Genomic DNA, 24,228 nt, shown 5'->3' on the forward strand with positions numbered 1-24,228 from the left:
GGAAAGGAAAAAAGTATAATATATTATATCATATTCATTATTGCTTTAAATCCGACAATGGGAATCTAGTGCATTCAATCAAACGGAGGTAACTTGTTTTTAGGTAGGAAAATTGTTTTTAATGATTAAAATAAAATGGGATGGTAGGGGTAAATTTGGTAATACACATCACATTTGGGTCCAATACCAAACCAGTTCAGTATAACCCACAAGCCCACAACCACTCTCCTATTCCAACGGTAACTTTTCACAGTCTTACTTCCTTCTCTTCCACCATTAAAGAAGAAATCCCATCCGCAATTCAGAAGAGAAAGAAGGAAAACAAAGAAAGATTCAAGCTTTTCACCTGAAACAGAACGAAGAAGAAGAAGAAGAAGAAGAAGAAGAAGAAGATCCCAAATGAATTTGCAGTCTCGGGAAGATGATGAAGAGAGGGAGAGACTGATCAAAGTGGTGGAGTATTTGGAGCCATTCATGTCCAAACAGCTTCTCTGCAAATTCCCAGACAACTCCGCCTTCGATTTCAATTACTCTCAGAGCACCATCTGGTCTCCTTTAGTCCCTCGGCCTTACCATTCTATGGATTTGGATGTAATTACCCCCATCAAGCTTCCTTCTGATTTCGAAATGGCGACGGAGACAACGGCTGAGAAGAACAGCCTGAGAAAAGCCACCTCCAACCTCAAGAAGAAGCTTCTCTTCAATGGCTTCAGCATCAGTTTCGGCATTTCGAAAAGCAACAGGAAGATGAACAGGATGAAGAACAAGAAATTGGCGTCTGATTTCTCCCCCACCCCTCTACAAGGTGGTGCTTGCTATCCAAATAACAAAAAGGTCAGTTTTGAAATCTTGATTGATTCCACTTTTTTAGCTTTTGAAAGCTGCAAGATCTGTGTAATGTTGTTCTTCCTGTTCTTCACTGCTTAACTAATACTCCATGAATGTTTAGGGATGGAGCAAGTTACTGAGAGCAGCCACCAAGCATTTCAAGAAGAAGAAGAAGAAGAAGGATCCCACTTCTCAAATGAAACTCTATTTCTAAAACACTGATTCATAGAATCATATAATCTACAGTGTCTTTTTTTTTTTTTTCATTTATTTCATTTCAACTGTTATTCAAGAACAGAATATATGTAATTAACTTTATTCTCTGTGAATCAATTCCCATTCCTATTTTCCATGATTGGTTCCACAGATTGATAGATTCTCAAGAAAAAGCAGACTCAAAACACAGATATCTGATCAGATCAGATAAGATATAAGATACTAAAAGGAACTAGCCAACATGTCATCAATCAAATTCCCAAATGAAATGTTAGAGGAACCACCAGGAATGAGAGCTTCTCTACTTTTCTTACTAATTTCTTTCATTCTCTTCCTCATCTCCCCTGCATCGTTGCCGTTCATCAAACATCGAATGACTCTCTCAATCTGATCTGCAGTCACCAGAGATCCACCGACCCTATGGTAATCCATCTTCATCTCCACCGCTAATCCTAATTCTCTAACCAGCTTGAAGGCGTTTAACTGTTGCTCAGCGTATTGCGGCCAAGCCGCGAGCGGCACCGCATGCCAAATGCTTTCCAAAACAGAGTTCCATCCGCAGTGCGAAACGAAGCCTCCAATGGCTTTGTGGGCTAAAACATCCACTTGCCGGACCCACCCACATACTCTTCCTTTTCCTTTAACCCTCTCCTGGAAACCCTCCGGCAAGACATCGTCGGGATCGGCGTAATCGGTTGGTGCTTCAAACCTCTTGTGCGGCGGCGGTGGCCGGCGCAGGGACCAGAGAAACCTCACTCCGCTTCTTTCGAGACCATTTGCTATTTCAACCACTTGGGTTTGGCTGAAACATCCCCGACTACCAAAGCACAAAAACACCACCGACAACGGCGGCTGATTGTCGAGCCAAACCCTAATTTCCCTGCTCTGATTTTCCTGTGGTATTGGCCGAGTTTCGCTTTCCAGGTCCAGCACCGGCCCCACCGTGTAAATTGGAGGTATTCCTCCGTCTTCAGAGAATGAACTCAAAGCATAAGGTTCGAGATCGGCAAAGGTATTGATGATGATTCCTTTCGATTCCTTGAACTTCCGAGCGTGTATCGCCATGGACCTGAATCCGTCGCCGTTAAACGAATAATGAGGCAAAACCCTCATCGGAACTGGGTGAGCGAAACTTGAAATGATGACATCAGCTTCCGATCTGTCGAACTCGACACCGACACATCGATCGCGGGTTTCAAGTTGTAACATCGACCCGAGAAATCCACCGCAGGAAGTGAAGAAGATGTACGAATTGATGCCGAGTTCATTGCCCACATCGATCATGGAAGTGCAGAATAGATCAATAATCAACCCAACAACCGGAACGGCAAGGTCAATAATGGCGTTTTTGACTAGGGTTTTGTAGCTCGCGATATAGAGAGAGCAGTAATGTTCGAAGGATTTGGATAAGATTTGGGGAGAAGGGGGGTTGGGGGGAACGGGGAGATGGATGATCCGAATACGCGGCGTGGCGGGGGTGACGACGGAGGTAGGCGGCGGGGGATTGGAGGTTCCGTCAGTGGGTGTGGGGGTAAATGATGGGTATTTCAAGACGAGAATGGTGGCGGAGAATCGATGGTCACGATTGAGGAACTGAGTGACGAATTTGATGGTAGAGACGAGATGACCCACTCCGGAAGTGGGGATGAAAACCAGCTCCGCCGTCGCCATTTTTGGAGGAGTGAATCTCTGGTATTTCTTCCTCTTCTCAATCGAACTTGTTTTTTCCGTAAAAGTTTCATTTCATCGGTAGTTTTTGGATTTAAATAAGTTTCCGTTAAGTTATACGTTTCGTAGCATCATCACTCTCAGCTTAATAATCATTTCCATCCAACCAATTCCTTCTGGCCCGAGGGGCTTTTAGTTTTTTTGAAAATTAAGCATTATAAATTTCTATTCAACCTCTAATTTTTTTTTTATTTACTATCTATTTTTTATCAATATTTTTAAAAAATAATGATTTCAAAAACTTGTTTTTATATTTTTGAATTTGGTTAAAAATTCGACTTTTATTTTAAAAAAAAATGCAAACTATAGTAAGAAATTAAGAAAAAATAAACTTAATTTTGAAATGTCAAATAGTTACCGAAAGGGATATAGGAATCATTATTTGTTAAAATCTCATTTTCGTTCAACTACACTACCAAATACTATTTCATTTCAATCTCTATATTCTCAATAGTTGAACTTTAATGTATTTTTCATCAATCTTCAATTTAGGTAATCAAAATTGGTTAAATACTAATAGTAAATAGGTTAAAGTTGGTTTTGTTCTTCTTTTCTTCTTTTGATGACATTATCTTATGATATTGGAGTTATCGATTTAAACCTTTACTTAATAATAATTGTATAATTAAAAAAATTTAAACATTTACTTAATAATAATTTTATTCATTTTTTTTAAAAAAAATTCTTTTTGAGTGCATCAATTATATGAGATCATCACATTAAAATAATGATTGAAGAGATCTATTGTTATTGGTTGATTGGTTTACCTGTGAATCATTGGACTTGTCAATGAGGGCAAATATATTTAATTTCTATCTCGTCTTTCTCATAAAAAAAAAACAAAAAAACAAAAACAAAAACAAAAACAAAAACAAAAGAAGAAAGGAAAATTATTTAATTCACATCTTTGAGGATTTTGAGTTGTATCAATTTAAATTCTTAACTAATAATTATATTAATTAAAAAAATCTAAGTATATTTATTTACATTAGTTATTAGTTAAGATAAACATCGTGTAAAACTTCTAATTTTATCAATTAAACCCTCGAACTTTAGTCGAATCAATTTATGCTCTCAGTTAAGGTTTTCTTTGAAAGTGTCCGTGCATCATTTATTAATCCTACATTTGAAGAAGTCTGCACACGTGTAAGAATTAAATATATATACAATTTTCATATGTAATCTGAATAAAGAGTCTAAATTGCCAAATCAAACGTAGCTCAACTGGCATTTGAATGTGCTAATAACAATTGTTTTTTGACCCTTAATCGCAAATTAATTAATTTTAATTAATTAATAATTTGATGATAATAAGCTTAAGTTTGTTTACTTATATGTTTATTATTTTGAATAGTGTAGCGTAGAGCTCGGAACAACAATTCTGTTGCCTAAAAAGAAGCGTAACGGAAACAAATCCAAGATGGTGACTTGGCGGCCAAATCATCAAATTGGACCAATTATAAAAAGCCATTTGGAGCAATGGAGGAGTGACACATGGTAGATTTTTTTAAAATTTTTGGATTAGTTAAAAAAATAAATTTAATATTATTTTATATTTGTGACTACGGCTAGTTTTTGACAAATTGTGGGCTCTAGCTTTTTATTGGATTTTAAAAGAAATAATTTTAAAATATATATATATTATTATATTATATTTTGTTTGTGTCTAACGGCTAGTTGAGTTTAGATCTCTATCATTCAATTTAACTTTTTTTAACAATCCAATGACCTAAATTAAAATCCACTTTTTACTCCACTTCTCTCTCTTTTTATACTTCATCTACTCCAAAATTATTTCAACCCTTTACATTTTACAATCCTCAAAATTGGCAAAAAAGATACCATTGTTACTCTATCTACAAGTTTCCAATTTTCTTTCTTTTCATCTTATTATTGAGAGAAATTTCTATTGTATTATGAGGATTAAAGTGTGTGAGCTCAAATTTGTATATCAACTTTTTTTTAGAAAATTCATTGTATGATTTAAAGCTTCAAAAGCATTATAACGGTTGGATCCTAATCCGTGAAAAGGATTAAATTTGCTCTTAAATGTGTAAAAGGAGCAAGGTAGCTGTAAGTCCTAGATCCGATTTATTTACCTTAAGTTTAAGTTAAATATAGTTAACTCGTAGGGGAAGATAAGTCAAGAAGTTGAGAAAAAAAAATATAAATTACTTTATGCCAAGTGTTAAAAACAAATGGTCAAGGGGAAATGAATTTGGTCAAAGGGGTTGGAGATGGGTGTAAAAATTAGATAAGGATAAGTAATTACGTTTATTTGTATGCCAAAGATAAGGCTAAGGATGAGGATGAACATCAAGTAGTGGGCTGAAAGCTTAAGGAGGAGGTGGCAGATTTTTGTATTTTAAGGAAAATTTTTTATGTGTTGATGAGGAATAAACGATGGACCTAATTTTTGTTAAGTCTTCATTTGATCTTCATTTTAGATGGAAGGTTGGATGTTGAAACTGACATGGAAATGAAAATGAATTATGGTAAACAACAAGGAAAAATTAGTGAAGTAGGAGAAATATTTTGGGTTGAATTTGGTTGAAATTGGAACTGAAATTGTGCTGAAGGTTTGGACATTTGGTAGAGTTCTTGATGATTTGGAGGAAGAATGGGCCATAAAACCAATCTTTGGAGAGTCCACTCTATAATATTCATCTTAGAATTGAAGATTACGGTATAATTAAGTTGATAGTAAGACATTTTAGCAGCAAAGAATGAGAAACGATGAAGAAATAGCTGCTGTCATGCACTGTCAATGGAGCTTATAGCTACTGTTTATCATTTCTTTGAGAGTAACTGTTATCTAAACAAATAGGCACTGTTTGGCAAGAAAATAACTCAAAACAATAGCTTAAAATGTGAAACAAGCAGCACATAGAAGGATTACTGTAAAAAAACTGCACTGCTGTAATTTTACTGTTGTTTTATATTATATATATATAGTTGCGGTTTTTTTTTTAAGTTTTTAACTTGATTAGCCCCACTTTTGGCTTGAAATGCCTGCATTTAATCATATTCAACTTCTTAGGATTCCTATAGCTTGAATTGGGCTTTGCATTTACGGAAATATGGGATGGGAAGAATTAAAAAGTTTAGAATGAGCTAGGTGATTTGGAAGGAAAAATTGTGTTGATATCTTGGGTTAAATTTATTCCAGGGCAAACGGAGGTTGGGAAAGCCTATAATCCAAACAGTTATCGCCTTTGACAGTGAGTGATAAGTTTTCACAATGATTTCTAATGAGTTGTTTTACAAATGATTTTCAGCGTATACTCAGTTTAACATGCTGTCTATATGTTGATCGCATGATTCATAATTTCAAAGACTGAAATTTTATATGTGAATTTGGCATGCATTTTCAGTAAGTTTATGTCCATGTTATAAAATATGATGAGTTTCTACAATGAATTTATAAGCATGTTTGTGTTTACAAGGCACTATGCGATGACATGAAAATTTTAAAGTGTAATCATTTTACCATGTGTATGCTATTTTATGTTTATGGAGTTTTTAAAATGTTTTGTATATGTTGTTCATGTTTATTGAATGTTTAAAATGTTTTGTGCCTTGTACAAAAATCCTACTCCGAATATTTGGTACCGAAGGTATGGTAAGGTACTCAGATTTTCAGTTATGTTAGGGATCCCTGATACCGAAGGTATGGTAAAGTAGTCAGGATCCTATTCAGTTCTATGTGCACATATGATTTATGTTATTGACGTTGATGAAATCAAGCAAAAGAGCTTTCTCTCAACTAAAGCTATTAGGGATTGAGCAAAAGGGCTCTCCCTCATGTTCAAATACAGGAATAGAGGTGTTTTACAGGAAATAATGATGAATTTTAATTCAGAGTTTTTATATGCTATGATTTCATGTTTTCAGTTTTTATTTCAAACCTTGAAAATGAGAATGTAAGCGTTTTATGATCATGTTTATGTTAGGTATGTATGAAAGTATGTTTCTTTTAAAGAGGTCACTCACTGAGCGGTTTGAAGCTCATTCTTTCAAATGTTTTCTCTTCTCAGATAGTGGTCGACGCCCCGAGGCTTAGCAAGTCTGCCAATCAATCACTACTCAGGATTTTCCAAGAATTTGAAGTTTAAGTGGTCCACTATGTTCTGCTTAAACCTTAGTTTTGTCTGTATATATTAGGGGGTTCAGAGTGGAACTTCGAGTCAAACTTTTGTAAATATGAACACTTGTATTTTTGGAACCGATATATACAAATGGAGTGAATGCTATGTGATATAGAATTTATATGTGTTAAGTTGTTGCTAGAATAGGGTGTTGATATGTGATGAGATATAAACTATTTATCAAGTGTTAAGGATACAAGTTTACAGAAGTATGTTGAGCAGTAGCTGTCATAAGAGGATTGGTAACTATTGTCTTCACATCTCTTCTATGATTAAAAGGATAATCTGGGGAAGGATGTGACAATAGTAGTTCGACTATCATTCGTGGAAAGAGTCAAATGAGATTTTTTAATCAAAATTTCAAGAGTTGCTTGAGAAAGTGGATGTAGGTCAGGTTTGACTGAACCACTATAAAAATTAGTGTGTCTTCTTCTCTAACTCTTTACTAATTATTTTGCATTTAATTTTAATTGCCTGATTTTGTTGGTTAAGATTGATTGAATATATTGTTACATAATTTTTATCAATCTTGTTATTTACCATAAATTAGATTTTTTATTAATTTAATTTAAAAATATCTAATTAGATCAAATTGAGTATACTTTAAGAAAAAATTTAACTAAACCCTAATTCATCCCTCTCTAGGGTTGTTATACCGGTCCAACAATTGATAACAGAACGAGGTTATTTTCTTGATAAACTTTATTATTAGAGCATTATGGCAAACCCAGTTGCAAATGAAATTGTAGAAGGTCAATCTACCTCTAGGTCTTGTTACTTTGATGGTTCAAATTATGCATATTGGGAAGCTAGAATGAAAATTTATTTGCAATCCATTGACTATAATTTGTGGTTAATTGTTGCTAAAGATCCATATGTTCCCATGAAAAATATTGATAATATTGATAAGCCTAAATTAGAAGAAGAGTATGATGCAAAAGAAATGAAAAATTGTTCTTTTAATGCCAAGGCTATTAATTGTTTGTATTGTGCTTTGAGCAAAGATGAATTTAATAGAATATCTATATATTCTTCCGCTCAAGAAATTTGGAATACTCTTGAAATTACTCATGAAGGAACAAATCAAGTTAAAGAGTCCATAATTAGCATGCTTGTTCACAATTATGAGTTACTTAAGATAATTGCTAATGAGTCTAGAACCAATATGTTTACTAGATTTACTAACATTGTCAATGCTTTGAAGGGACTTGATAAAGTCTAAACAACATCCGAAAATGTTAGGAAAATTCTTAGGTCTCTACCTAAGACTTGTGAAGCAAAAGTGATGACAATCCAAGAAGCAAATGATCTCACTAAACTTCCATTGGAGGAATTCATTGGTTCACTCGTGACCCATGAGATCACTTGGAAGGAGCACTTGGAGGATGAGTATCCAAGAAGAAAAAGAACATTGAAAGACCATTTTCTTAGAATTTGACTAGAAGATGAGGATATCTTTGATGAAGATAATGTTGCTTATCTCTCACGTAAGTACAAAACTTTCATCAAGAAGAAGAATCAATTCAAGAAACACCTATCAACCTAAAGAGAGTCAAAAAGTGAGAAGAGCAAAAAGGATAAGGTAATTTGTTATGAATGCAAAAAGTCGGGTCATATAAGAACGGATTGTCCACTCCTCAAATCATCTAAGAAATCTAAGAAGAAGACAATGAAGGCTACTTAGGATGATAGTAGTGAAAGTGGAAGTTGTTGGGATTGGTGTCCTAAATCTTTTTGTAATCTCATAGTTTGTAAACTTTGTATAAACATATTGTTGTTAATAAAATAAGTGTTATTTTATAAGCATATACTCAATCCAATAAACTAAGATCTGAGGTTATTTCATGTAATTTAAACAAGTATGTAGAAACATAAAAGTAGATCTTGTTTAAATAATAACCTAAATGGTATGTAGTAGATGGATAAGGCTGGGTACATTATCCTGATGACACTACGCATACGGTCCGCTTTTTAGGCGTTACAAGTGTTGTAAAGTGCTACAAATGATCTAATCCTGATCATTCATGTGGAGACATGTGAGCGGGGGTATCATATACAAAGAGTTTGTATAAGACCAGCCCACAAAATTATTAGTCTCTTTATATAACATCGTTAATAATAGAGACTTACATTTCACTAGGATGACCATAGGTGACATGACCTGAATCCTAAGTGAGTTGTGAACTCCTATTCATGAAGGTAGTCCTTTGATTTGTATGGGTGAGAGTGGCCAGATTTCCAACTCAACAAGCCTACCATTTTAGGGATTCATCTGATTGGGGAGCTGGGAACACAGCTACACAAGACGGAATTCACTCCTTCTCCAATGTAGGGGCAAGTAAATAAATTGTTGCCTTATAGGCTGATTCTGGGTCTTGAACATAGTGGTCACACTCTCTCCTGGCCCGAGAAGAACTTAGTCATAGTCGAACTATGACTTATTGTTCATTAGAGAAATCAGTGGTATTTAAGGAGTTAGATGTAACTACAGAAGCAAAACGGTATTTTCGACCCAACTGTACTTATGAGCAATTTGTGAAGGGTCATTGCATTGTTGATTGGTTATATCCAATGGACATAGAAATTTATATGTAGTATGAAGAGTGTAGCTGTCGATCTTTAGTGGAGTGACCGACAGTTAACGGATGTTGGGCAATTTAATTAAAGAGTTTAATTAATTATCTGAGTACCGTTAGAGCTTCAATCTACAAGTCTATAAGGCTCCTTTTGTAGCTCAATAGAGATTTACTTGAGAATTAATTTTGGATTAATTTGAAGTGTTCAAATTAATTTAAGAAATTAATTATATATTATATAATTAATTAAATTTATTACATATGTGATATAATTAGTATAATGTATTTGATACATTATAATTCAAAGTAATATGAAGGAGGAATTTGAATATGATTCAAATACTAATTACATGAATGAGATTCATGTAATTAAACTTAATATAAATATGATTTATATTGAGAGAAATTAAATATTTGGATATGATCCAAATATCAATTATATGGATGAGATTCATATAAGTGAATTTAATATAAATGTGATTTATATTAAATGCCAGTATTGTTGAAAGAAAATAAAATCTATAGGTTATGTTTTACTTGATGCAATATAAAACTATAGGTTATATGTTATATTTGATATAACATATAGTGTATACATAATAAAATAGTTATTATATATATATATATATATATATATATATATATATATATATATATATATATATTTACTAATTTAATTAAAATCAATTAAAGGGAAGGAGTTACAACTCCCTCCCCCTATTATCTCAGTTAATTTACGTGGGTTGTGAAAGATTGATGTGGTAGAAGATTCATCTTCTTCCTCAATTATCTCTGAGAAGAGTTCTCATTAAAAAAAACTGAAAAAAGAGAAGAAAAGTTCTTCTCCTTCCACTCCTCCTCTTCATCTCCTTCCCTCTTCCAAGGATTCAAGCAAAACCCACAACTCTTGCTTGAATCCTTTGTCCTAAGAGAATACAGAGAGTTCTCAACTGGTGGTGTCCCTTTTGAAGGAGATCCGCGTAGAGAAGGAGATCCGTTCGTGTTTTATTCGAGGGATTTTTGAAGAAAGTGTTTTTCAAAGGTAAAGGTTTCTGAAACCCTAAGTTTTCCTTTATTTAAAGCATGCTATAATTTATGTAAATGCATATCTTGTTCTTATTTTACTGTAAACTTAAATTCAATAAAAATGAAAATTGGGTTGATCTTGCTTCCACTTACGGTTCTCTTCAGTTAGAGTTCCTTCAGAAGTGATGGTGAAGAAGTAGCACACCTTGGTCTCATGGCTCATAGGGACAAAAATGATGAACTTGATGATGAGGTAACTCTAGAACCCCCTTCTTATGATGAATTGTTTGAAGCTTTTAAAAGTATGCAAAATGACTTAGAAAAACTTAGTTCAAAATATGTTGTGCTTAAGAAGAAATACAATACATTGACTAGTGAAAACAAGTTTTTACTTGATGAAATTGCTTGCTTTAAAGAGAATGATCATGTTGTGTAAATTGATAGAATAAATGTCTCTTGTGATAAGCATGTTTGTGATTGTGATAAAAAAAAATGCATTGCTTGATAAAGTTAGATTTTGTGAGCATGATGGTTGTGAAAAGAATAATTTGATTAAATCACTTAAAGAAAAAGAATTAAATGTTCTGCAAGAACTTGATAAAGCTAAAGAGTCTATTAAAAAGTTGACAATATGTGCTTAAAGATTGGACAAAATCATTAAAGTAGGCAAGCTTTTTGGTGATAAGAGAGGTTTAGGCTATATTGATGAATGTTCTACTCCTTCAAATTCTAAGGCTATATTTGTCAAAGAATTTCTATTATATTTGTTGACATTTTTTAAATGTCAAGTGTCACTTTTCTTGACGTTTTGGAATCTAGTCTCAAGAATATCAATGTTCTTGACTAGGAAAAATGTCAAGAACAGCGACACTTGAAATTTTTGAAATGTCAAGAATATTGACGTTCTTGACAAATAAAAAACGTCAAGAACATTTTCACTTGATATGTGAAAAATGTCAAAATATACTTTACTTGATATTAAAAAAAAGTCAAGAATATAGGTGTTCTTGACAAGAATAAAATGTCAAGTGGAAGACTTCTTGACAATTTTCACTTGTCAAATATATTCATATCTTGACACATTTAACTCGTCAAGTATGTTTGTGATTTTTTTTAAAAAAAGATTAATATGGATGTTTATCTCTAAATTGTTCATGTATTTTAATCCAACAATCACATATGATATATTATGACAAATACCCATCAAAATAAATAAACAACCAAACACATTTTCAATATTATGGACTAAAATTTTAAGAGCGAGGGATGAGCGAGAGCGAGAGTGGGAGCGAGGGATGAGCGAGAGCGAGAGGGGAGGGATGAGCGAGAGTGCGAGGGAGTGCGAGCGAGAGCGAGAGCGAGAGCGATGCAGAGAGCAAAAGGAGAGGGATATTTTGTTGCAGATTGCAGAGAGCGAGAGGGGATTGGGGAGGGGATAAAAATATATATATAAATTCAGGGTCGGGGATTAATCGGGGTCGGGGTTGGGGCAGGGATACTGTCCCCATCCCCGCCCCGTCCTCGGAAGGGGCTTCGAATAAATTCCCTAGTTTGACCCCATCTCCGGTCAAACCGGGGAATCCCCGCCCTGTTGTTTTTGCCAACCCTATCCAACATGATAAAAGATAACATTCTTGAAAATTATCATTATAAAACTCTACAATTCCATAAAGAATTTTCTAAGTTAACTAGAAGAATATGGACAAATCCATATGGACACTTCCAAAAGAATATAAAAGATATAATTCTAACAGTCAACCCAATATGAACAGTTTTAAAAATTACATTTCTAAAATTTCTATCAAAACTATCCATCTACCCCATATTAACAAAATTATATCATTCTAGCCATAACAACTATCAAAACCACATTTGTAATCACTATCTCCATATGAACACATGGAACAATTAAACACCATTCCAAAACTATAATTACCCCCTCCCCCATGCACATATATGAACAATTTCAAAAAAAAAATATTACACCTATATGAATATGAAGTAAATCCAGAAATTAATCAGCCGAAACAAACACATTCAAAATGACCAAATTGTACGAGCACCTATGATCACATGAAGTAACCCAAAAATTCAGCCAACTTAACCCGCACCTCATCTAACTTATGTGTCAATTATGTATCTTATTTCTACCCGTGATGTTGTCCTCATTGAGTCTAGGTAGTACATAGTATCATCATATGCATTTATAGCAAGTAGTGTCCAATTGATAGCAACCCAACAGAAATAGTTGGGCACTCATGTTTAGCATCTATTAAGCATTTTATTAGATGAAAAGACTATGCACAAGTGAAGCAACCTGTAGGCTATGAAGTGATAAGTGGAAGCAAAAACTAGCTAAGTTCTAAACTTTCAAGCCTGAATGGATAGCAACTACTTCTCCAACAAGATTTTCAAACTCGACCTTTTGGAAACCTGCATCAACAAATGGGGATCGAAAAAATATTAACCTAGACCCAAAAGTCTTTGTATTTAGGATGATTTTGTTTAAGAAGCTAAAAGAGGTATGCTACTTGCATATGAGAGTTTTAGGAAAAGCATGAGCTTCATGTGCGCCTTCCTATTAGCGCTTGCTTCTTTGAACCAAGGCGGAACGCTGAGGAGAAAAAAAAGGTTTTTGTTTATAAAATTATGAGTTATCATGGAGGAGAATATGATAATAATGTTTTTAAAGTTTTTTTTGTGAAGAAAATAGTTTTCCTCATTATTTTTCCTTTCCAAAGACTCCTCAACAAAATGGTATCATTGAAAGGAAAAATCGTACTTTGCAAGAATTTGCTAGGCCAATGTTGAATGAGTATGATTTACTTAAATATTTTTGGGCAAAAGTAGTTAATACCACTTGCTATATTTTAGATAGAATTTTAATTAGATCATCTTTGGATAAAACTTCTTTTGAACTTTGGCATGGAAAAATTCCAGATATTGGGTATTTCAAAGTTTTTTGTTGCAAATGTTTTATTTTGAATAACAAAGAAAAACTTGTAAATTTTGATAGTAAATTTTGATTCTAAGATGAATGTTGGTATTTTCCTAGGATATTCCTCTATTAGTAAAGTTTATAGAGTTTTCAATAAGAGAACATTAGTCATTGAGGAATCTATGCATGTTGTATTTGATGAATCTTGTAATAATATTTCAAATGAGTCTATTTCTAGTGATGATTTAGAAAAAGATTTTTGGGATTTAAGTGTCAGTGACAAAGGTATGAAATTGTTTCAAGTATGCAAGAAGTAAGCATCAATGAAAAGAATAAAGATGATTCTTCGTCCATGCCTAAAGAGTGGAGATATGCTCCATCTCATCCCAAAGATTTGATTCTTGGTGATTGTGAACAAGGTATGAAAACTCATTCTTTTCTTAATTTATTTAGTAATATTGCTTTTGTTTCTCAAGTTGAATATAAAAGTTTTAAAGATGTTGAATGTGATGAGTTTTGGATCTTAGCTATGCAAGAAGAATTAAATCAATTTGAAAGGAATAAAGTTTGGGAATTAATCTGTAGGCCTTCTAATGCATCTATAATTGGAACTAAACAATTCTTTAGAAATAAGATGGATGAAAATGGAAATATTATTAGAAATAAAGCTAGACTTGTAGCTCAAGATTATTGTCAAGAATAAGATATATATTATGAAGAAACTTTTGCACTGATTGCTAGATTAGAACCTATTAGAATGTTGCTTGCTTTTGCCTCTTATAAGAATTTTATTTTGTATCAAATGGATGTAAAAAGTGTTTTTTAAAATAGTTATATTGTGGAGGAAGTTTATGTAAAACAACCTCTAGGTTTTGAAAGTTTTGATTTGCCTAATCATGTTTAAAAGTTGAAAGAGACTCTTTATGGATTAAAACAAGCTTCAAGAGCTGGTATGATAGGTTTAGAAACTTTTTACTTGAGAATTGTTTTAAAATGGAAAAAATTGATACTACTCTCATTATTAAAGTTAAGGATAATGATATGCTTATAGTGCAAATATATGTGGATGATATTATATTTGGTTCTACTAATCCATCTTTTTGTGAAGAATTCAGTGTATGCATAGTGAGTTTGAGATGAGTATGATGGGAGAACTTAGTTTTTTCCTTGGACTCCAAACCAAACAACTGAAGGATGGTATCTTCATAAGTAAAAAAAAAAAAAAAAAAATACACAAGGAATTTGCTCAGGAGGTTCAAATTCAATTAAGGTAAAATTGCAAAAGCTCCTATGAGCACTACCACTAAGCTTGACAAAGATGAAAAAGGTAAATATGTGGACATAAAGACTTATCGAGGTATGATCGGATCTTTATTTTATTTGACCGTTAGTGGATCGGATCTTTACTTTATTTGACCGTTAGTAAATCAGATCTTTACTTTATTTGACCGTTAGTAGACCCGATATTATGTTTAATATATATCTTTGTGCTAGATTTCAATCTTGTCCTAAAAAATCACATTTGCATGTTGTTAAAAGAATATTTAGATATTTGCTTGAAATTATTGATGTAGGTTTGTGGTATCCTAGAAAAGTTGAATTTAATTTGATAGGATATTCCGAAGCAAATTTTGGCAGTAGTTTACTTGACCGTAAGAGTACTAGTGGGACTTGCTAATTTCTTAGATCCTAACTCATGGAAAGGATCGAGTTTGCTCTTGAATCCGTAAAAGAAACAAGGAAGCAGTTTGACTACCCGTAAAAGAAACAAGGTAGCAGTTTGACTATCATCCCTGTAAAGAGTCAAAGGAGATTTTTTTAATCAAAATCCCAAGAGACGCTTGAGAAAATGGATATAGGTCAAGTTTGATCAAACCACTATAAAAGTTACGGTGTCTTCTTCTTTAACTCTTTACTAATTATTTTGCATTTAATTTTAATTGCATGATTTTGTTGGTTGAGATTGATTGAATATATTGTTATATAATTTTTATCAATCTTGTTATTTAGCATAAATTAGAGTTTTTATTAATTTAATTTTAAAATATCTAATTAGATCTAATTGAGTATACTTTAATAAAAAGCTAAACCCTATTCACCTCACTCTAGGATTGTCATACCAGCCTAACAATAACCATGAGATCTATAGTTTGAATCCCCTTAGCTCCAAGTGTATTAAAAAAAATAAAGAGTTTAAATTGATCCACTTACAACAAATTAGAAATTTAATTGAAACAAATTTATGTCGAATATATTTTAACATTTTATAAGGGAATACTAATAGATACCAATTATTTAAAAAAAAAAAAAATTAACAGCGAACTAACATTTGAAACCACGTAAATCAAAATGAAATAAAAATAAGTATGCCAAAGCTAGTATAGCTCAACCGAGATACAATATGTGTTAGCGACCAATCACAAAAACAAAACAAACAATCATCAAATTTTCATTCCTAAAATCTTGTTAAATTGTATCCTTTAAATTTAATAATGTTTATTATTTTAATAACTTAGGCCCCATTTAGTAACCATTTAACTTTTTGTTTTTGTTTTTGAAAATTATTTTATCCACGTTTCTTACAATGATTTGCATATTTCTTAAGTACAATGGTTGAAATCTTAGCCAAATTCCAAAAATAAAAACAACTTCTTGAGAGCTACTTTTTTTAGTTCTCAAAATTTTGCTTGATTTTTTTTTTTTTTGGTAAAATATAGATAACAAAGGAAGAAATTAGGAGGTAGGAGTAGTGTCCATAAGCTTAATTTTCAAAAAGAAAAACAAAAAACAAAATGGTTATCAAACGATCTCAAGTGTTGCAATTATTTTCAGTATGGTGAGTTTTTATTTGCAACATTGCTAAATAAGTATTTTCATACGTGTTTAATGAATTATAAAATATGTATTGTGCAAAATTGATCGAATTTTAAAGAAAAAACAACATTAGAGCTAGAATTTTGCTAACGTTGTTTGGTTTTGATGTAGTTATTTAAGGGTTAATTTGTAAATCAATTAAGTCAAACTCTTTGCAAGACTTCATAATTTTGAAATCAGCGAGTATTTGGATATTTTTGCATTGTTATTTGTCAACATTTGTTGATTACTTTGCAAAAATTGAATAATAAATAAAAAAAAAATTGCAATACTTATGTAGAGCCTAATTAGATTATATTGAAAGTTTATAATATAAAATAAAAAATAGAAAGTGAACTTTTTAAACAATTAATTTAAAAGGCCAATAAATCTTCAAATCTTTATTTAATAGATTTATCTTCTACATTTTGATGAGTTAAACAAAGAATTCATTATCTTAGCTTGAAGTTACTAGATGTGGCCGAGAATGTATATGAAATTCTTTGCATCAATGAAATTGGGATATCAGAAACCTGACTCTGATACCAATTGAAGGAACTCTTAAATAAGAGTACCCATGAGCGGAAGCGGATCTTTCTGATTTCATTGTGACAGAATTACCACACATACATTCTACCATACGGATATGCATTGTAAGACTAATTACTGGCATGCTTTAACAAATAAAATACAAAAGACCGAGAGACTTACCAATTGAAGATTTTCTTCAATCGAACTCGGTCCACCGTAAGCAAACTCTTCACGCTCCTTATCGTCCAGTAATCAGTCGCCTAGCAGTACCACGGTCGTCTACACGATCAGCAGCGCACGAACAAACAACAGCCGGGGACGACACCACCACTTGAAGCCCTCGGTATTCTTGGAGTGAGAATCTAAAGGGTGGATGGAATTGGTAGATGGAAGGAGGAAAAGCGATCGTATAGTACGAACAAGCAAGTGGGAGATAGTAGAAGACTATCGTATAGTCGGTATGCTTGATCGTTTAGATTGGGGTACACGATCGTGTAAGTTTAGCTAAGCAATCGTCTATCAAATGGTAAGCGATCGTTTAGTTCCGCTCGGCGCGCTAAGCGATCGTATAGTAAATGTAAACAATCGTTTAGAAATCACGGGCGATCGTTTAGTACGCTGATGTGTGATCGTTTAGGAAGACGGGCACTATCGTATAGGCTCTCAATGCTAAGCAATCGTGTGCTTTCCCACCGTAAGCTATTTTTCAGATATCCTTCAAAATGAAAACTATTTCCATTTTTATTCTTCAGTTACAAGAACTGAATCAAACTTCCCACTTTCGCACGAACCCGGAGAAAAACTCGGCCAATTTAACTGCCTAATTAATTAATAATGAATATAATCATATTATATTGTTAACCTATAGTTTGATATCATATATCTACTATAGTGTTTTCTCCTCTACTTGATATAAATCATATTTATATCCAATTTCTTCCAAAATAATGTATCTCACACATTTATTCAATTATATCATATATAATTAACCAGTTCAATTATATCCTATATAATCGAACTCCCTCTTGTCAATTTAAACATTTCAAACTGACCCAAAAACAGATTCTCAAATTTTATCCAAGCTACCAAGGGGATCTTATGGACCTCTGGCTCGAAACTCCAACAGTACGTGAATAGCTGACTAAACTCTTTAGCCACGAGATCCACCATCCATTAGCTACCAAGCATTCCACTAAAGACCAACAGTTGAACTCTTCTTATCACATATATATTTCTATATCCATCGGATATAACCAATCATGAGTATGATAACCCTTTACAGATGCTCGTAAGTAAAGCTTGGCCAATTTACCGTTTTACCCATGTAGTTAAATCTCACTCTTTAAGTACCACTGATCCCTCTAATGAACAATACAACATAGTCCAACTATGTGTGAACACCTCTCAGGCTAGGAGAAAGTGTGTGGTGCCACATCGTTCAAGCCTTGGAATCAGCCCTTAAGGGAGCTATCTATCTACTTACCCCTGCTTCGAGGAATGAGTGAATTCCATCTTGTGTAACTGAGTTCCCATCTCCCAAATCAGACGAATCCCTAAAGTGGTAGGTTTGAGTCGACGGCCTAACCACTCACACCCATGCAAATCAAAGGACTGCCCTCAATGGTAGGAGTTCCCAACTCACTCAGGATTGAGGTCATGTTACCTATGGTCATCCTAGTGAAGTAAAGTCTCTGTCATGAATGGTGTTATATAACGAGACATTAACACTTTGTGGTCAGGTCTTATACAAACTTTTTGTATAGGACACCCCCGCTCGCATGTCCCCTACACAAATGATCAGGATCAGACCATCTGTGACAAGTTATAATACTTGTAACTATTCAACAAAGCGAGCCGCATCCACAACGTTACCAGGATAAGGTTTCCCTCTTATATCCATATACTACAGACCATTTTGGTTATCACTTAAGACATGATCCACCTGTATGTCACCACATACATGCTTAAGTTACATAAAGATAACCAGGAATTTTAGATTTATTGGTTTGGGGTAAAGAAAATAAAATATTCAACTGAGCAAAATCAAGAAGTGAATAAAATATCATATATTATACATCAAAAGCGTTCATACAAACTGTTTACAAACTACAGAACACGAGACTTTAGGGTATCAACCCTAACATCCTTGCAAACTTCTCAATTCATGTAGATTCCTTGGCCTTGGCATTTTCTGGATGGCATCGATTTTGGATCGATCTATCTCTATCCCTCGATGTCTCACAACGAAGCCCAAAAACTTTCCTAAAGTTACGTCAAACGCACATTTAAGGGGGTTCATCTTTAATTGGTACTTTCGCAGGCGATCGAACGCGGTTCATAGATCTTTCAAGTGGTCCTGTCGTCACTTGGTCTTGACCACAAAATTATCCATATACCATTCCACGTGTTTGTGTAACATATCGTCAACCACCTTCTGCATGACACATTGATAAGTAGCGCCAGCGTTCTTCAACCCAAAAGGCATCACCTTGTAGCAATATATCCCTTTTGGGATTTGAAATGTCGTATTTCCTCGTCCGCAAGGGCCATTCTTATTTGGTTATACCCAGATGATCCGTCCATGAAGGATAAGGCCTTATGTCTCATCGTCGCATCGACTATGATCTCTGTAATGGAGAAGGGAAAATCGTCTTTCGAGCATGCGCTGTTTAGGTCATGAAAGTCCATGCAGACACTAAGCTATCCATTATTTTTTCTAACTGGGACAATGTTGGCTATCCACGATGGGTATTTGACTTTTCGGATGAACCCGATTTCAATTAGCTTATATACTTCAACTCAATTTGGGGGATAAGTTCCGGCCGAAAGTGTTGCTAAGCTTGCTTAACGAGTCAACACCCCAGTTTGATCGCAAAATGGTCTGTTACTTGGGATCTAGTCCCGGCTTCGCTTTGTATGACGAAGAAAAAATATACCTATATTCGGTGAGCAAACTCATGTATTCGCCTTTTCCTCTTCCGAGAGGGACACATTGATGAAAGTTAGACGCAACTCATTTGTTGTGCCCAGATTCACCTCTTTTACCTCATCCACCGTGGATTGACCACTGTCCCCTAGACCTTGTGGAGTGTCCTCCCCTTTCTCCTCGGTTATACCTTCTTCAAATTATTCGGTGATGGTGATGTGGTGGCACGAAGTTTCACCTTCCTCCTGCTCTAAATTTTCATTATGAGGATTGGTGAAGACAACGTCGCGCCTCTTTACTTTGAGCGAGCCCTGACTTGTGTTTAAAGTAACGAAGGTCTTTCTTTTCATGCGTGAGGGGATGGTACTACAGATTTCTCCATCACTTCTTACCTCCCCTGATGACTTTTTGATCGATGGCCTTTCAGCGTCTTTAAGGTCGAGGTGTTGCCAAATTGAAACTCGGGGTATTGGCCCCCTAATTCTTAGGGTTGTTTTGGGGGCGTCACTATAGGCTTTTTCCTTCCTCTTTGTCTCACTAGAGACATATTCATCGAGGGAATCTTCAACCATCTCGTGCTTTAGGTGATAAAAAATGAGAGTGTAGGGTTTTCCTTCGATTTCCTTTAGAGCTGCACCTAGTCTCTCGAAGGCTGAAGGTTGCGCCACCAACAGCGGCTGACAAATGATTTCTTCCTTTCCTTCATTCGGTAGAGTCAACCTTCGAAAGACTGAGCATCGAGTAGCTCTTGGAATCGTATGTGGCCTTCCCCTTTCTGCTTCTATAATGCTCAATCTCTCGAAGACCAAGGCGTGTGCGGCAAACGGCCTAATACGGTCAGTCTGAGGCTCTTTTATCGTTGCCCTCATTTTCCTTTGTATCATCAACTTCTGCAGTGATATGATTGTTGTTGGCCACTTTCCCCTTTGCCTTTCTGATTATGTGGACTGGTTCTGACGATTCATATCCAAGTCTCACCCTCAATGCGTGTCCCTCTTGCAAAAGCTTCTATTGGGTCGACAAGAGTCTGGTTTGCTCCTAAATCTTCAAGATTTTGAACTCAGTGTGAGTTGTGAAGTCATAACCCGCCTTCGCCAACAGCTTGTAAGCTTTGGGATTGAATCCATCTTTAGTTTGCATCTCGAACAGATTTAACTCCATCACTTCCACCTCCGACTTGTGGACTTCCTGCTTCGTTATTGGCGTGAGAGGTGTGATAAAACTCTCTTTTAGAATTTCTTTGTCGCCGAACCAAACCTTTTGAGCATTCCATAAAAGGTGACTCACCCTTTTTCCATCTCGACAAAGGGACATAGCGGAGAATCAGAGGCTTTGAGGCTTTGAGGCTTTTTCGTCCCTCACCACGGGTGTCTCACCAACACTAGGGGATATCCCATTCTCTTTTGGGCTAGAGGCTTGTACCTTTCTACCCATCTCTTTCTCTGTGTCTATTGGCGGCCTTGATCGGGATCCACCTGTTTTCTTTATCAGTGAGGTCTCTACGGGCATTTTTTCACCGAAATTCTCGTTCTTTCAGTAAAACTTCGCATCTTCAAACTGAGATTCAGCCTCAGAAAAAAGATTAGAGTCTGCTTCAACTTTCTTAATCCCATCCTGGTAGAACTTGAAACACTGATGCAATGTTGATGTAATCACACCATTCTCGTGAATCCAAGGGAGCCCCAATAGCAGCATGTAGGTGGTCTTTGAGTCTATCACATGAAACAGTGTATCAGCCTTCAAATCGCCAATGAGGAGCTCTAAGCGTTTCGTGCCTATCGCCCCTTAGCTGCCTTGATTGAAACCTTGAATCACTAATTTTCCGTTTGATAGCTCTTCCATGAGTATGCCCAACTGATTCATAGTCGTCTTAGGTATTATATTGACGACAGATCCATTGCCAATGAGGATTCGACCCATTCTCTATTCTCGAATGTATCCAGAGACGTACAAAGGCCTATTATGCAATTTAAATCCCAGCAGTAGATCTTCATCTGAGAAGCCTATGGATGTACAACACGAGGCATACACACGTGATTTGAAGGTCGGTACACCAGATGCGTTGGATTCCAACAATGCCTCAATGAGGGTCGTCTTGGCTTCTTGCAGGAGTGAGAGCAGGTCGTCTATGCTGAGTGATGATAAGTCTTTCGGCTATTCTATCGATTTTAATGGGCTTAGGAGGGTATCTTCTTCTTCTACGGTACTGACAGTATGACATGTAGCAGCCTTTGACGTTGAACCCCAATCGCAGAAGTTCTTCAGGAGGAAATCTGCCAACGTCACCTGTCACCTAGGACAAGGAACGTCCTCGTCTCCCTCATCAACAGCCTTGGGCCTTCAGGCCTTCTTTCTACCCTCCTTTTTTTTATGTCTTGCTTCCTCTCTTGTAACTTCGATAAGAGCGTGACTCTTTTTAGGTAAAGTTCGATCCTTTCTTCATACCGCGTGTCACAAGGATTCAACCTTCATTATCGCCATTATTAACGTGTTTTCCTCTCTTTTGAGGATTTGTGGCTTGGATCTCCCGCTGAAACCGCACAACCACAGGTTCAAAAGTCTAAAATTGGACCAAACTCATACTTTCTTCATAACATATGATTGATGCCAACACGCTTGAAGTTACCGTCATTGTGTCATGATTTGTTTAGATCACCTCGTCTAGATCCAACTCTATTTTTCTCTCACGGGCCAACTTGAGGATCAACTCTTTTAATACAAAACATTTTTTCAACTGGGTGGCTAACGACCCTGTAATACTTACAATAATTGGGATCGTCCACTTTGCCAGCTTGTTTCAGTCGTTTACATTCCAATAGCTGGATAAGGTGGTTCTCTAGCAGTTGCTCAAGCATATCCGCAATGTTGGAGTCAGGGAATGGGTAGACTTTTTCCTACTGCTTCTTTAGAGTTAGACGACGTCTTTTGCCTCATTGTCTTTCTTTTCCATCTTCTTCTCTTTTCCTTTTGAGGAAAACTTCAATGGGGTCGTATTAACGACTATTGATTCCTTCTTGGCGCCTTTCACAATCTTCTTGGTGCCCTTCACTTCCTTCTTGTCTTTCTTTGATTCATGCATCAGGAAATCCTTCGTTCTCCTGTTAGCAATACTTAGCTTCATGTCGTGGGTGCGAGTCGGATATAATTCGGTGAGTCGGTCTTTGCAGTCCAGACTCAGAGCCCTCCATCGGTTAATGTAGTCGATGATCGACTCCTCTTTCCATTACTTGACGTTTGTCAGCTCCATCATGTTGACAGTGCATTTAGTGCTGTAGAAGCGATTCAAGAATTCTTTTTCAAGTTGCTCCCAGCTGTCAATTACCTCAGGTTCTAAGTTTGTGTACCAGTCAAAAGTGTTTCCTTTGAGGGTTCTGATGAACTGCTTGACTAGTAGATCTCCCCTTATTCCTGCATTCTTGCATGTTTCTACGAAGTGGGTGATGTGTTGCTTTGGATTGTTCTTTCTGCTGAATTGTTGGAACTTTATGGGTTGATACCCTGTAGACATTCTCAAGTTGTCAATCCTCTGGGTGTATGGCTTGGAATACATGAAGGGAGTCTGAGCCGAGCCTCCATACTGAGCCCTTATGGAGGTCATGATCACGTCTTGCAGTTGTTGAACCGACAGAGAGGCCAACGAAGCTGACTGTTGTAGCTAGTTTGCTTGTAGCACGGTCTTCCCCTTAGGTGCTTGGCTTGATTCAACAACCTCTCGAGACTGCTTCTGTTCTCTCAGGGCAATGATCTCATGGTCTCACTCCTCAACGACTTTCATTAGAAAGTTGATCTTCCTTTCTATTTTTTCCATGGCTGCTTTAGCCGTTACATCTGCCATCATGACAAACATCACCTCTGGCTGCGAACCCCTTTTCGGCTTGCTGGAGGTGGAAGAAGAGTTGTCAAACATGGGGTTCTCCTTGATGATAACTCCACCTTGTGGGGACTCCTTCATTTGCCTCAAGATGTTGTACGCGATGAAGGAGCTTTGCTCTTGCTCCTGCGTAACTTCCTTTGAGCGACTGTGGGTGACAAGTCCTGTGTAAGAGTTGTTTATGGAGGAAGCTCTGGATGCCATCTTCTTTGGTGTCATTTTTCTTGTTTGGATACTAGGAGAGAGATGAGAGGTAGAGATGTCCCACTGGACGTGCCAATTTGTTCACACGAGGTTTCCGGAGAAACGTATTTCGTGGAGTTGAACTTGAGTTGATGTTGATTTGATGTGATGTGGTTCAATCTCTAGTACTTGATTCTCTGATTCTCTCTCGGTTTAGTGGATATGCTTGACTTGAAGAAGAAAAGCATCGAACGTTCTTGAAGTAGAAGTCTTGGAAGAGTCTTTGTGTCTTCAAGGGTCTTCTGTCTTCTAAGAATGTAGCTTCAGGAGTCTTGAGAGTCTTCTACTTGTTGATGAATTCTCTCTGAACTCTTTGAATGTAGAATTGCTGATCCTTGAAATGA

General features: G+C 35.6%; 1 protein-coding gene and 1 pseudogene across 2 annotated transcripts; one reads left to right on the forward strand and one right to left on the reverse strand.

Moving 5' to 3' along the window:
- Positions 1–2,715, reverse strand: LOC120085998 (anthocyanidin 3-O-glucosyltransferase 2 pseudogene; annotated as a pseudogene). The gene has a single exon (XR_016532501.1). The product of XR_016532501.1 is annotated as an anthocyanidin 3-O-glucosyltransferase 2 pseudogene (transcript).
- LOC120085999 (uncharacterized) lies at positions 400–2,795 on the forward strand. Its single transcript, XM_039042371.2, has 2 exons — positions 400–834; positions 950–2,795. Exons 1-2 carry the CDS (start codon positions 400–402, stop codon positions 1,040–1,042), a joined length of 528 nt encoding a protein of 175 aa, XP_038898299.1. The 3' UTR covers positions 1,043–2,795.
- The last annotated feature ends 21,433 nt before the right edge of the window (positions 2,796–24,228 follow it).

Source organism: Benincasa hispida, chromosome 9 (genome assembly GCF_027475165.1).
Source record: "Benincasa hispida cultivar pf3 chromosome 9, pf3_genome.v1.1, whole genome shotgun sequence".
In the NCBI taxonomy this organism is placed as follows: domain Eukaryota; kingdom Viridiplantae; phylum Streptophyta; class Magnoliopsida; order Cucurbitales; family Cucurbitaceae; genus Benincasa; species Benincasa hispida.

Coding starts and splice junctions, on each gene's coding strand:
- LOC120085999 (XM_039042371.2), top strand. CDS start 400: ATGAATTTGCAGTCTCGGGAAGATGATGAAGAGAGGGAGAGACTGATC. Junction 835..949: donor GCTATCCAAATAACAAAAAG/GTCAGTTTTGAA, acceptor ATGAATGTTTAG/GGATGGAGCAAGTTACTGAG.